The 12,785-nt window shown below is 39.2% G+C and overlaps 1 protein-coding gene across 2 annotated transcripts; it reads left to right on the top strand.

Moving 5' to 3' along the window:
• Nucleotides 1–1,022: 1,022 nt before the first annotated feature.
• Nucleotides 1,023–12,327, top strand: FUNDC1 (FUN14 domain containing 1; the record flags this gene model as incomplete). 2 transcript variants are annotated; one of them, XM_079727088.1, is made up of 5 exons in its annotated part: nt 1,023–1,050; nt 1,777–1,933; nt 5,495–5,570; nt 10,409–10,537; nt 12,250–12,327. In XM_079727088.1, the coding sequence occupies 5 exons, from the start codon at nt 1,023–1,025 to the stop codon at nt 12,325–12,327; spliced, it is 468 nt and encodes a 155-aa protein (XP_079583214.1). The 2 variants fall into 2 exon arrangements, with proteins under 2 accessions (XP_079583214.1, XP_079583215.1); XM_079727089.1 differs by lacking the exon at nt 10,409–10,537.
• Nucleotides 12,328–12,785: the final 458 nt, after the last annotated feature.

Raw genomic sequence — 12,785 nt, 5'->3', positions numbered from 1 at the left:
TTAGAATTGTATTTTGGGGGGACACAGGGTGAGGAACTTGAATCAACCCTTGCATTTAGAGCACCAGGACTTGAAAAGCCAAGTGCAATTATGTAAGTCAGTATTTTATATAATACAACCTCTACCAGAATTTCTTGTTTTTTCTTCATCTCCATATTCTCGGAATAGGAATACTGATAGGGCTGTTTTAATTGTACAGCGAATGCGGGTGCAATGCAAGTTCAAAACAAGTTTGGGGGCTGGTTTACGTGAACCAGAGTTAGCTGCTTGGCAATCAACACGGTTTTTCATTCAACAGAATCTCGTGGGGCTTCTGGGTGAAGAACTTGCCCTTGTTCCTGTCAGATTTAAATAATAAAAATGATGCTTAAAAATTATGTCCTCTTGAATAACTCGTGTCAGGTCAGTTCTTAGGCCTCCCTCTTCCTCCTCGGTTTCCTGGCAGGAAACGCGTGGAGAAGGAGAGGATGAAAACGTTCCAGTTCCCAGCTGCAGCGCGTTAGAAAAATTTTCCATCCGTTGGTTGAGCCCTTGACTGCTTGAAAAGTGTGGTTTGAAACAGGGTTTCTCTTATCTCTTTTTAAAAGCCTCTTTCTGGTATAGTGTTACAAATAGCAAGCGGGTTTTCGATTTAACCACCAAGTGACGCACCCTCCCCTCCAGCCGTGAGGCTCTTTGAAAAAAAAGAACCAAAATTCAGGTTCTGTAAATTCTAGAGGGGGAGGGGTGGGAAACCAGGCTTGCGGAGGGCAACGGACTACAATTCCCACAAACCCTCGCGGGCTGGTATCCAGCCTGTCTCTCCCCTCTCCCCCTCCCCACGCCCCTGTGCCCTGCGCTTGCGCGGAAGGCCCTCTGCTTAGAGGAGGGGGCGGGGACAGGACTACGCGCCTGGAGGAAAAGGAGGAGGAGGAGGAAAAAAAGAGACCATAGACTTCCACCTGGGCCTAGAGCGGTTCTTAAAGTAGCGGGGAGAGGCGGGCGGGTTGGGACCACCTTCAATACAGGCCGCCGGCGGTATCATGGCGACCCGGAACGCCCCTCCCCAAGGTGAGCGGCCCGAAGTAGTATCTTATAGACGGCTCACATCTCTCGACCTTGACTCGGGGGTGCGTCTTCCTTCCCCTGTCCCAGGGTTCCTGGGGGCTCTGTTTGCTTGAGGCAACCCTTTGATCACCCACTTCGGACTAGACTCGCCCTCCCCTCTCGGACCCTCGCCCCCACCTCCTGCTTTACCTTCACCTCTGGCCGTTCCTGTCCGTCTTCTAACGTTTTTTGGTTGTTGTTTTTTTTAAGTCTTGGTTTTGAAATCATTTCTTCTTGTCGGGCCTCTAACCGGTTCCGTCAGTGGAGGACCCCCCCCCTTCTTTCTCCCACTGATGAAAACGGACCGTGCACTGACCCTGAACCTGAGATTTGGGGGTGACCTTTCATGCTGTGAAACTTTGAACTGACCCGCTGAGATTGGGGGGAGACCCTGCTGTGAAACTCTGACCTGTCCCTACTGAGATTTGGGGTGCGGGGGTGACCCCTCTGCTGCGTAAATGACGTTGCCCCGGCACCCAGGCCGGTCTCTGGGCCTTTGGAAAGGAGATGCATGGCCCTTTACTCTCAAGGCCCTAGTCTCGGGGATTGGGTTTAAGAAACTTTGTTTCCATCTGGGCGTTTTTAGCTGTATGCCAAATGTAACAATGAGTTGTAACAGATGAAAATGTACAGGGCACTTTTAACTTTCGGTTGACTGTAAATTTGTTGCTTTCATTTTTTGTTTTGAAGAATATGAAAGTGATGATGACTCTTACGAAGTGCTGGATTTAACTGAGTATGCAAGAAGACACCACTGGTGGAATCGAGTGTTTGGCCACAGTTCCGGACCTATGGTAGAAAAATACTCAGTAGCCACCCAGATTGTAATGGGTGGAGTGAGTGGCTGGTGAGAAAAACATCTTTTTTTGTTAAATTTCATTGGGAGCCTGACTGCTGCCCTTTTGTATCTGGGCCAATTACGTGCTCAGTCAGTGGCTTTACACTGTTAATCCCAGAAGAGCTGTACCTTGAGGCTTTTCTCTGTGGTATGATTAGTGTAATCAACACTCAGAGACTGTTGGGTTTTGGTGATCATCCTCCAACACCCTCCACTGTTCCTTCTTCACCCTTCCTTTGATTCTTTGTATATTTTCGCCCATCTCAAATTTCGCAGATATAGTGAATCTGATTCAGTGACAGTGGGTAAGGAGGGAAAAATATAGAAGAGTTAATGATATGTAAATAATTTTTACTTGTTCAGTGCTAACAACCGGAAAACCCTGTGAGAATTCCCGCAGTAAAACTGGTCTCCAGGATTATCAGCCCTGTGGAGAGCAGTGTAAAATTCTCAGTAAAAAGTACTGATTATGATACAGATGATTCTAATTTGGATTATGATAATACTTTGAAGAAGAGTTGTAGATTGGGTCTTGGTTGGAATTAAAGGACTGATTGCTTACTCAGTAATAATACTGTGGAGTACATTAAGGGGGAGAGGTTGATAAGCATTAACCTAACCAATTAACATTTCAGATCACATGATTATATAATTGCTACTGTAGATATAATTCTGTTATTCTTAGACTAAAAGATTAGCCAAATAACAAGGGTCAGAAACAAGTTTGACTCTTTATTTTGAAAATGTTCATGACCCTAGAGAATTTCTGAAGTTAGGGTACGTGCTTAACTTGTGAGTAATCACTTATTTCTTAGATTCCAAGTTAAAGTCATCTTACATTAATTTAAATATTTACATATTTAAACTCAGTGAGTATAAAATGATTTTTTTGATTTGTGTTTTACTTGCACCTTGGAACAATGGTGCACTCTTTCATGCCTTTTTTAAAATAAATATCATTTTATGGTAGAAACACTCACTGTGAAGATTCTGTGACAAAGAGGTGCAGTATTTATTCATGATGTATACTTATTAGTGCTGCTTATGAAAAAAGCCTGCAGTTAGAGAGATGCCTGGTCAGAGCCCTGGTTAATTCAGATGATTTTTCACAGGCCGGTGGTACCTTGATGCCCACAATTCAGGGCCTGGCCTTTTGCCTAAATAAGCTCACAATTTGATGCCATGGATGATGGGCTAATGTGAGTCAAGGCCTAAAGCCCCGCCTTAAAATAGACTAAAAAATAATTGAGGGCTTCCCTGGTGGCGCAGTGGTTGAGAGTCCGCCTGCCGATGCAGGGGACGCGGGTTCGTGCCCCGGTCCGGGAAGATCCCACATGCCGCGGAGCGGCTAGGCCTGTGAGCCATGGCCACTGAGCCTGCACGTCCGGAGCCTGTGCTGCACAACGGGAGAGGCCACAACAGTGAGAGGCCCACGTACCGCAAAAATAATAATAATAATAATAATAATAATAATTGAGCAATAGAATTAAATTGTTGTGTGTTTTCTCCTTGTAGGCTAAGCTTGGTGAGAAGCCCAGTGATTGGCAGAAGTTTGCTTGGAAAGCCTAGAGACAGAAGAGAGGAAGTTAGTAGACTCATTTTAGTGGCTCATGCCAGCAAGCAAAGGATAGACATGCTTGTGGAGCACATTCCCCACGATATTGTTAAGACCTGGCTGCTGCTTGCCTCCTCTGTTCCCTTTTCTGAGTCTTTGTTGCTGTCTCCCCTACTGAGGGACACATATGTTTGAACTGTAGCCAGATGTCAGTCCAGGAGCTGTGTAATAGGACTCATATTATACAGGTGATTTGTTGCAATGACTTTAGATTCAGTGTAATAAATTTTTGCAATTTTCTTAGGGTATGAAACTGATGTACTGTTGTGGCATACATTAAGGAGGAATGGTTAATAGATGTTAACTTAACCAGTTAATAATTCAGACCAATTCAGGACATGAATGGGAAACTGAGGAGATTACGTTTAGCTGTAGGTAGCTATAGGTTCTTGATCATAATAAGAAATTAAAACTGATAGCAGGATGGGTGGCTGCTAGGGGAGATGGGAGGTGTGAAGATTAGCTAGAGTGTCCTTAGTGTGGTCTGGAAGCAAGGTAGTGATGCCCTTGAGGATGGAAAGAAGACAATCAAATGATGTTTTGGCGGTACTCGAGTATATAGAATTGGCTGTCAGTTGGACCCCAAAGGCAATGAAGAAGGCAGCCTGAGATGAGCATGAGGTAACAAGCCTAGAGAATGGTGCAGTCACTTACAAATTGGGACCTTAGCAACAGCTGGTTTGGTTGGAAAGATGATGTTTGCTTTGGGACATTTTGAATATGTGGCAAAAGAAGCTCATCATTTAATTGGAAATTAAATTTTCCATTTATGAAGGTGTATTAGTTTCCTAAGGCTGTTGTAACAAAGTACCACAACTAGGTAGCTTAAAATGAGAGAAACTTATTCTCTCACAGGTCTGGAGGCTAAAAATTTGAAAGATGTCAACAGGGTTGGTTCCTTCCTGGAGGCTCAGGGAGAATTTGTTCCATGCTTCTCTCCTATATCCTGGTGGTTGCCAGCAATCCCTGGCATTCCTTGACTTGTAGACATATCACTCCAATTCTGCCTCTGTCATCACATGGCTGTCTTCCCTCTGTGTGTCTCTATGACACATTGGATTTGGGGCCCACCCGACTCCAGTATAGCCTCATCTGAACTAACTACATCTACGATGACCTTATTTCAAATAAGGTCACATTCTGAGGTTCTAGGAAAGACATGGATTTCGGGGGTGACACTCTTCAACCCAGTACAGAAGGCTGGAGTTGGAAATCTGAGATTCTTTTGCATACTGGGTCTGGAATACTTAAGGGAATAATGAGCTCACTGAAGGAGAGAATCAAAAAAGAAGTATGGGTTGACATCCTTACAGGATAGATGAGACAAAACAGGTTTAATATAGAGATAGAAATAGATAAGGAAGCCATGAGAAATGTGGGCTGAAGTATAGTCGTGAAGGTGGAACTCCAGCTGGACCTTAAAGGGTAGGAAAGTTTTAGATAGGTAGAGCTAGGTAGGAACCCCTAGAAACAGGGAGGTTAATAGCTTGAGCAACAGTGGTGACATATTTGGAAACTGATTGGGTTGGAGCAGAAGGTTTGGGTAGCGTGAGAGACGGCCAGGTGTGTGGAACATCTTGAGTGTATTAAAACAAAACTAAACTAAGTACTTTTATTATGAGGAATTTCAACTGAATACAACTGTAGAAGGAAGAGTGTAATGAACCCCTGAGTACTCAACATTCAGTTTCAGTAGCCAGTCTTTTTCCTGTAAATTCCCCTCTTCTTCTCTCCATCCCTTATTTTGAAGCACATCTCAGACAATTTAGATTATGCACTTTTGTCTAGTCCATATAACTGACGGGAAACATTGTGGGTTTCTGAGCGGGTAAGGGACATGATCAAAGGAACGGGGAAGACATTAAGATTTTATTAGGAAAGCAGTGAAAAGTAGAAGGGAGAGAGTTTAGTACATCATTGATTGTTCTCATCCTTTGTCATTTCTTCCATTAAAGGTGTGTGGGATTTTTGTTCCAGAAAGTTGGAAAACTTGCAGCAACTGCAGTAGGTGGTGGCTTTCTTCTCCTTCAGGTATGTCAGAGCTTTTGGTCCTTGCCTCTGCTTACATACGTAGCCCTTAGGAACTGAGAAAGTCAGGTTTAGCCATTTCATTCCTGTCCATTTTAATAGAAGATGGAGTTTCTCTTTTAGGCATCAGTTTATGGAAAAACTAAAATGAGTTTTGAAAGCTGGCATCTGTCATGAAAAGCATCAATTTAAATACTTCTGAGGGTTTTTAAGCATAGTTTGATCCCAGCTATTAAAAACACAACTGTTAAAATTTGAGGTATCTCATTTTTTGTTATTATTTACCTAGATTTTCCTTGAAGCATCTCCCTAGAAAAATAAACATTTCATCAATAGCATAACCTGTTCATGCTGACCATTTAAAACATATATTTAAAATTCACACACACTCTCAAGAACCTGCTGTATAAAAAAATAAATAAAATATAATTCAAAAAAAAATTCACACACACTCTCATACACAATATATAAAATTCAAGAAGTCTCCTTCCTGTTTCCTAGCCAGTTTTCCTTCCCAGGGGAAAATGCTGTTAGCAATTTCTAACATGTTTTTTAAAACTAGGGAACCATAGTAATATAGAAAGTGGAAAATTGGGTTTAAAAAAATCATTCATAATCCTATTTCTGAGGCAATTAGATTTGAAATTTTAGTCTTGTTCATGTCCTCTAAGTATAAGGTTCAAAAATGCTTTGCTGTTACAGGATGTTTTCAGGATATTATCTGGCATTAATGTCTGTTTGGCATATATTTTCCCCAAAATATCATTCCCTGAAGATCAAATATAGCAAATCCTAAAATTCAAAATTTCTGGGAATGAATGTTAGCAACAATTTTAAAGGTACAGAAATCTGTCAGATTTTAAAAATGATTGATGGTCATAGCAACCAAAATCTGAGTTCGGCACCTAAGCCATTGATCATGTAATAACCAGTGTCATTGCCTGAAGTACAAAGGGGCTGGATTCATATGTGTTAAGCACAGATTTTAAGTTGTTTACTAAGCAGTTTAAATATATATATATATATATTTTTTTTTTTTTTTTTTCTGTTGGTGGTATTATTAGGGGTAATTGCTTATGACTTGTGGTAAGAGGTAAAAAGGAATATGGTTCATATCTAAATTTAGTCCTTTGGATGAATATGCCAGTATTTGTACAAAGGAGAATTTTATTTAAGCTGATTTTTGACTTGGGTTTATATAGAACCAAGAATTAAGATATTTATATAGTTATCAAGAATCAAGATATTGAATTCTATAGCTATTTTGAAAACTCAGTTGTCATTTCTGTTTAGTGGAAAAGGGTACTGGACCAAAGCAGAGTTCCCTAAAATGTTCACAGATAGAATTATACATTTCAATGTAAAGGGTACTGGACCAAAGCAGAGTTCCCTAAAATGTTCACAGATAGAGAGAATTATACATTTCAGTGTACTCTGCATGTCAGTTTTTCAGAAGTCCGTTTCAGTCCACTTGATATGTACCCTTCAAGCCCACGTTTTGCTGTTGCCACCTTCTACTTTGTGTCTAGTCCACATATTGTTTGAAGTCACTGATTAGAAGAGCATGAGACCTGTCAGCATCAAACCAATTTTTCCCACAAATATGACTTACCTTGAAAACTCTGTAGAAGGAAACAAAGAAGAAAAAAGAAACAAATGGCTTTTAGGCTAATTACCTATTATTTAGTCTCGCTTCCATATTTTTATTAAAGATAAATATTAGTTTTCTGACAACTTAAAGCTTTTCTAGTAACTCAGGTGTTTTCCAGTAGATATTTACCACACTGCCATCTTAAAACAGACAGTGGTATATAAATCTTTTAAATTTATTTTTTATTTTTTTTGAGTTGTACATGCCCATAATTCAGAGGGTCATGTACATGTATAATGCTTATTACAGATTAGGGTAGTTCTTTGCCTCCCTCGCTACCTCCCCATTTTTCCCTCCCTTGAGGTAACCAGTTTGAACTATTAGCTGATTCTTAAGGTATTTATTTCCTTTTTCCTAAGCAAGTGAATTGGACATTTCTTTATCTTTCAGTTTGAGGTATTAACTGTTGGCTTCCCGTTATGGAATTTGGGAATTTAGCTATGACGTATTGAACTTCTGTGTGCCCCACCCCCACAACCCCCACATCATCTGAGTATTGTTATTTCATAATTGTGTTAGATCATTACCTGGAGTTCACTGAGCTCTGGAATCTGTAAAGTAATGTCTTTAACCATGTTCAGGAAGGCTTTGGCCATTATTTCTTTAAATATTTTCTCCTATTCTTTCTTCTCCTTCTGAACATGACTCTGATTGATGCATGTTGGGCTCTTTGATAATGTTCTGAAGTTTTGTTCATCTAGTTTTTCAGTCTTTTTTTTCAGATTGTGTAATTTCTAGTGATCTAGCTTCGGGTTCACTGACTCTCTGTCATCTACCTTCTGCCGTTAAGGCTATCCAGTGAACTTATTTCAGATACTGTATTTTCCAATTCTAGAATTTTCATTTGGTTCTTTTTATATTTTCTATATCTCTGATGAGATTCCTTATCTTTTCATTGATTACAACTGTAGTTTCCTTTACCTCATTGAGCATAGTTACAGTACTGCTTTAAAGTCCTGTAAATTTCAATATCTGGGTCATCTCAGAGTTGGCATCTGTTGATTTTCTTTTACAACTAGGCCACATTTTCTTGCTTTATCATATCAAATAACTTTGTATTTTATCCCTGGGCATTAGGAACGTTACATCGTGGAGAATCTGGATTCTGTTTTATTCCTCCGAAGTTTGTTAATGTTTTGATTTTAGTAGGCAGTTAACTTGGTTAGACTCAAATTGCAAACTCCATTTCACCTGTGGTGGATAGTGGCTCAAATCTCAGTTTATTTATTTTTATTTTTTATTTTTTTGCAGTATGTGGGCCTCTAACTGTTGTGGCCTCTCCCGTTGCGGAGCACAGGCTCTGGATGCACAGGCTCAGCAGCCATGGCTCACAGGCCCAGCCGCTCCGCGGCATATGGGATCTTCCTGGACCGGGGCATGAACCCGTGTCCCCTGCATCGGCAGGCAGACTCTCAACCACTGTGCCACCAGGGAAGCCCTCAGTTTATTTTTTTTTTAAGCCTTAGCCAGAGTGCTTCATTATGCCCCATGAATGTGTGGTTCAGAACTTGGGTAGAGTTTACACATAGAATTTGGGGCTCCCCTTCTCTAGCTGTGTCCTTTCTGGCAGCTGTTATTGTCCTGGGCTCTGCCCTCTGGTTCTTCAGGCCAGAAAGGTGGCATGTTTTCTATTGAACTTTTAGCCACCCTGCAACTGCATCTTATCCTCAGGATAAAGCCAAAAAAATGGGCAACTTACCCTACATTGGTCCCTTCCTACAAGTTTCAACTCCTCTTCAAAATCTGCTTCCTTTTGTTAAATTCTGGAGCGCTTGTGTTTTAACCAGGGTTTATAGTCGCTGTCTATGGGAGGGACCTTAAGGTTCATCATCCCCTCCATGTCTGTGACCCAAATTGCCATGTCAGGTATTGCCAGGAAAAGCTTTCACTTGCCATTTGGTTTCATTACCACTCTGTTTTGCTGAGGCTAGAGTTAGAAGTGATAGAAGGTGAATAAATATAGGGATAAATGCAGATAAATAGATTCTTCTATGGAGTCATTCACAGTGAAAATGGAACCTAAGATTCCCAGCCTATTTATATAAAATCAGATATTTTTATTTTTTGAAGTATTTTATGTGTGGTTCATACTTAAAGTGATGTAGTAAAAGATTACAAAGAAAGCATAAGCTTGGTAGAAGTGATTTATAATGGTATACAAGTCTCAGTTGTTTACTACTCATGTGATTCTTTATATGTTGGTTGTATTATTCGGAGGGACTACCTTTACTGACTTAACACACACACTGTTGTTCCTGCTCAGATTTTGCAGTGTCTCAGTAGCACCATATGAGAGTTTTTCTTAGAGTTAGTAGGCATTTAGCTGGAGTTTTATTAAAAGGATTTATGGCATGAAGGTTGTTTAGAGCATATTTTCTTTTATATTTCACTTTCAAAAGCAATTACCAGGGCTTCCCTGGTGGCACAGTGGTTGAGAGTCTGCCTGCCGATGCAGGGGACGCGGGTTCGTGCCCCGGTCCGGGAAGATCCCACATGCCGCGGAGTGGCTTGGCCCGTGAGCCATGGCCGCTGAGCCTGTGCGTCCAGAGCCTGTGCTCCGCAACGGGAGAGGCCACAACAGTGAGAGGCCCACGTACTGCAAAAAAAAAAAAAAAAAAAAGCAATTACCAGAAAGTATTGTTAATTTGACTAAAGAGTCAGAGTTAGTGAAGAGCCTTTATCAAGCTACTTTAGTGACCTAGTAACTGATTGGCTACTGATCTCTTATAATTAAACATCTCTTTAATTAAAGGTACTTTTTTATTAGCTATATAATTTCAATAGTCTCTGTGCCTTTTTAGCTAATTCTCAAATTCCAAAAATTATGATAGAATTATAGAATAGTTATAATACAGTTTTTGGAATCTTTTCCCATTAAGTACTATACTTCTCTTAACATAGTGTTTATCACATCTAAGTAATTATTTATGCTTAAGTCTGTTTTCCCTAATGGACCATAAGCTCTATGAGGGTGGGGACCTATGTCTCCCTTGTTCTTGGCCACAGCTTGGAGACCTAGAACAGTGCTTGGCACAGAATAGGCACTCACTGTCTGTTAATGAATAAATTAGTGGATAAATTGTGATTTCTTACCCATAAGCTTCATACATTTCTTGAAATCTAAATGTTCATATATCGTATTAGCAACCTAGTTGGTTTAGAATTAACCATTTTTATCACATTTTTGCAGATTGCCAGTCACAGTGGCTATGTGCAGATCGACTGGAAGAGAGTTGAAAAAGATGTAAACAAAGCAAAAAGACAGATTAAGAAACGAGCAAATAAGGCAGCACCTGAAATCAACAATATAATAGAAGAAGTAAGACAAAGTACATTTTTGGCTCCTTTTTTTTTTTTTTTAAATGAATCTCAGTAGAAAATGTGACTAGGGATTGTCTTTTAAAAAAAAATTGGTGTTTCTGGTCATATCTAGAGTGTTAAGTAAAATTTGGGATAAAGCCACCATTTAAATCACTCATTATTTTTTTTACTTGTTAACTAAAACTACCTTTTTTTTTTTGAAGTGGAATAGTTTGAAAATGTATATATTTATTTTATTAATATATGTTATTAGTTTTATTCATGTTTTTATGTGAATTTTGCCTATTTTCTTCTTATATTCTATTTAGAATTGAATTGAATGCTCCTTTGCCTTTATTTTAATTGTCCTTTTACTTCCCCCAACTTTTATCTTGAAAAATTTCAGATCGGTTGAAAGGTTGAAAGACAAAAACAGTGAATACCCAAATACCCTTCACCTATTCATCAAATTGTTCACGTTTCACCACATTTGCTGGTGTGTGTGTGTGTGTGTGTGTGTGAGTGAGAAATTTACCCTTTTTTTTGTTTTTTTCCCAAACTGTTTAGGACATCAGGTCTTTTTATTCTTAAATACTTCAGCACATATATCCCAAGAGTATGGATATTCTCCTATACTATTACCATTACCCTTATTAATCCCCCCAAACTTAACATGATACGATAATATTTCCTAATATAGAGTTCATATTACAATTTTTCCACAAAATATCTTTTACATCTTTTCCCCCCGATTAAGAATTACATATTGCATTTGGTTGTCATGTTTCTGAAGTCTGCTTTAATCTTAGATGGTCCCCTCATCTGTTTTTTTGTTTTTGTTTTTCTGTCTTTCATGACACATTTTTGAAACATCTAGGCAGAGTATCGTACAGTCTGGCTTTGTCTGATTGCTTCTTCATGATTTTATTTGGGTTAAACATTTTATCAAGGTGTTATTTTTTTGATCCTGTGCATTTTTTCCTACTGGCTAAGTGAACTGACTGTTAATATACATCACTGTGCATGCTGTGGGAATTTATTAAATCATCTACGTTAATAACTTGCTGAATGGACCATTTATGCCAGCCCTATAGGGAGATTTCTTTTTACCTGTGAGAATTTTGCTGTCCATATGCCTGTTATCTCAGAAGCAGGAAGTTTACTGGGCCTGGCTGGGGGCTCTAGGCTCCTTCAGTTTGTAACAGACAGCCCTGGCATCTTGCCTGGTTGTTGGCACCTGCAATAGTAGGTACTCAAGAATTTTTGCTGAATATTTACTGAATTGAGGAAAACATCTGAAACGATACTTAGCTCTGGATTTAATAATTAAGAGTATTTTTAAGAATTTATATCTTTTATTTTTCTTATTGTGGTAAAATATACATAACATAAAATTTACCATTTTAAGTATTTTTAAATGCACAATTCACTGGCATTAAGTACATTCACCCTTTCGTGTAACCATTACCACTATCCATTTCCAGAACTTTTTCATCATCCCAAATAGAAACTCTAACCATTAAACAGTAACTCCCACAATCAACCCCTCTCCCCAGCCGTTGGTAACCTCTGTTCTACTTTCTGTCTTGATGAATTTGACTATTCATATAAGTGGAAATTATAACAACATTGTCCTTTTTTTGTCTGTCTTATTTCACTTAGTGTAATGTTTTCAAGATTCATCCATGTTGTAGCACAATTCAGAGTATTTTTCTTTAAACTTTGTTTCAGGCAACAGAATTTGTCAAACAGAACATTGTGATATCCAGTGGATTTGTGGGAGGCTTTTTGCTAGGCCTTGCATCTTAAGGATATGAATGTTCTATCACAGTGGAGTCACCTCTGAGAAGAGAAATGGTGGTGACAAGATGGTCTCAGCATTACCCATTGACAGATTCTCCAGGATGACAAGAAACAACTAGCTGGACAATACCAAACTCACTGCTTAGCATTTTGCCATCTGAAATTTGGCAGACAGGTATCTGCTATAAAACAATCTATATGGTCTGTGTATAATGATATTCCTGAGCAAATCATGGCTTTCATTATTTTTTAAAAACTTGCATTTGTTTAAAATTTGCCTATAAAACACCACTGTTGGACGTAGATATGGAGAGAGAAAAAAATCTGTTGGCTATATTCTCCAGTGAAGTATCATCCTTATTTTACTTAAATAAGATGTTCTCCACTGTGCTTTTTAGTGTAGTGCCAATAATTTAAAAATTTGTATTATAGCTTCAACAGTAGGGCTGACTTTTTTCTTTTTC

The sequence above is a fragment of the Hyperoodon ampullatus genome, assembly GCF_949752795.1.
Source record: "Hyperoodon ampullatus genome assembly, chromosome: X".
NCBI lineage: Eukaryota > Metazoa > Chordata > Mammalia > Artiodactyla > Ziphiidae > Hyperoodon > Hyperoodon ampullatus.
This window is presented reverse-complemented; position numbering and strand designations above follow the sequence as displayed.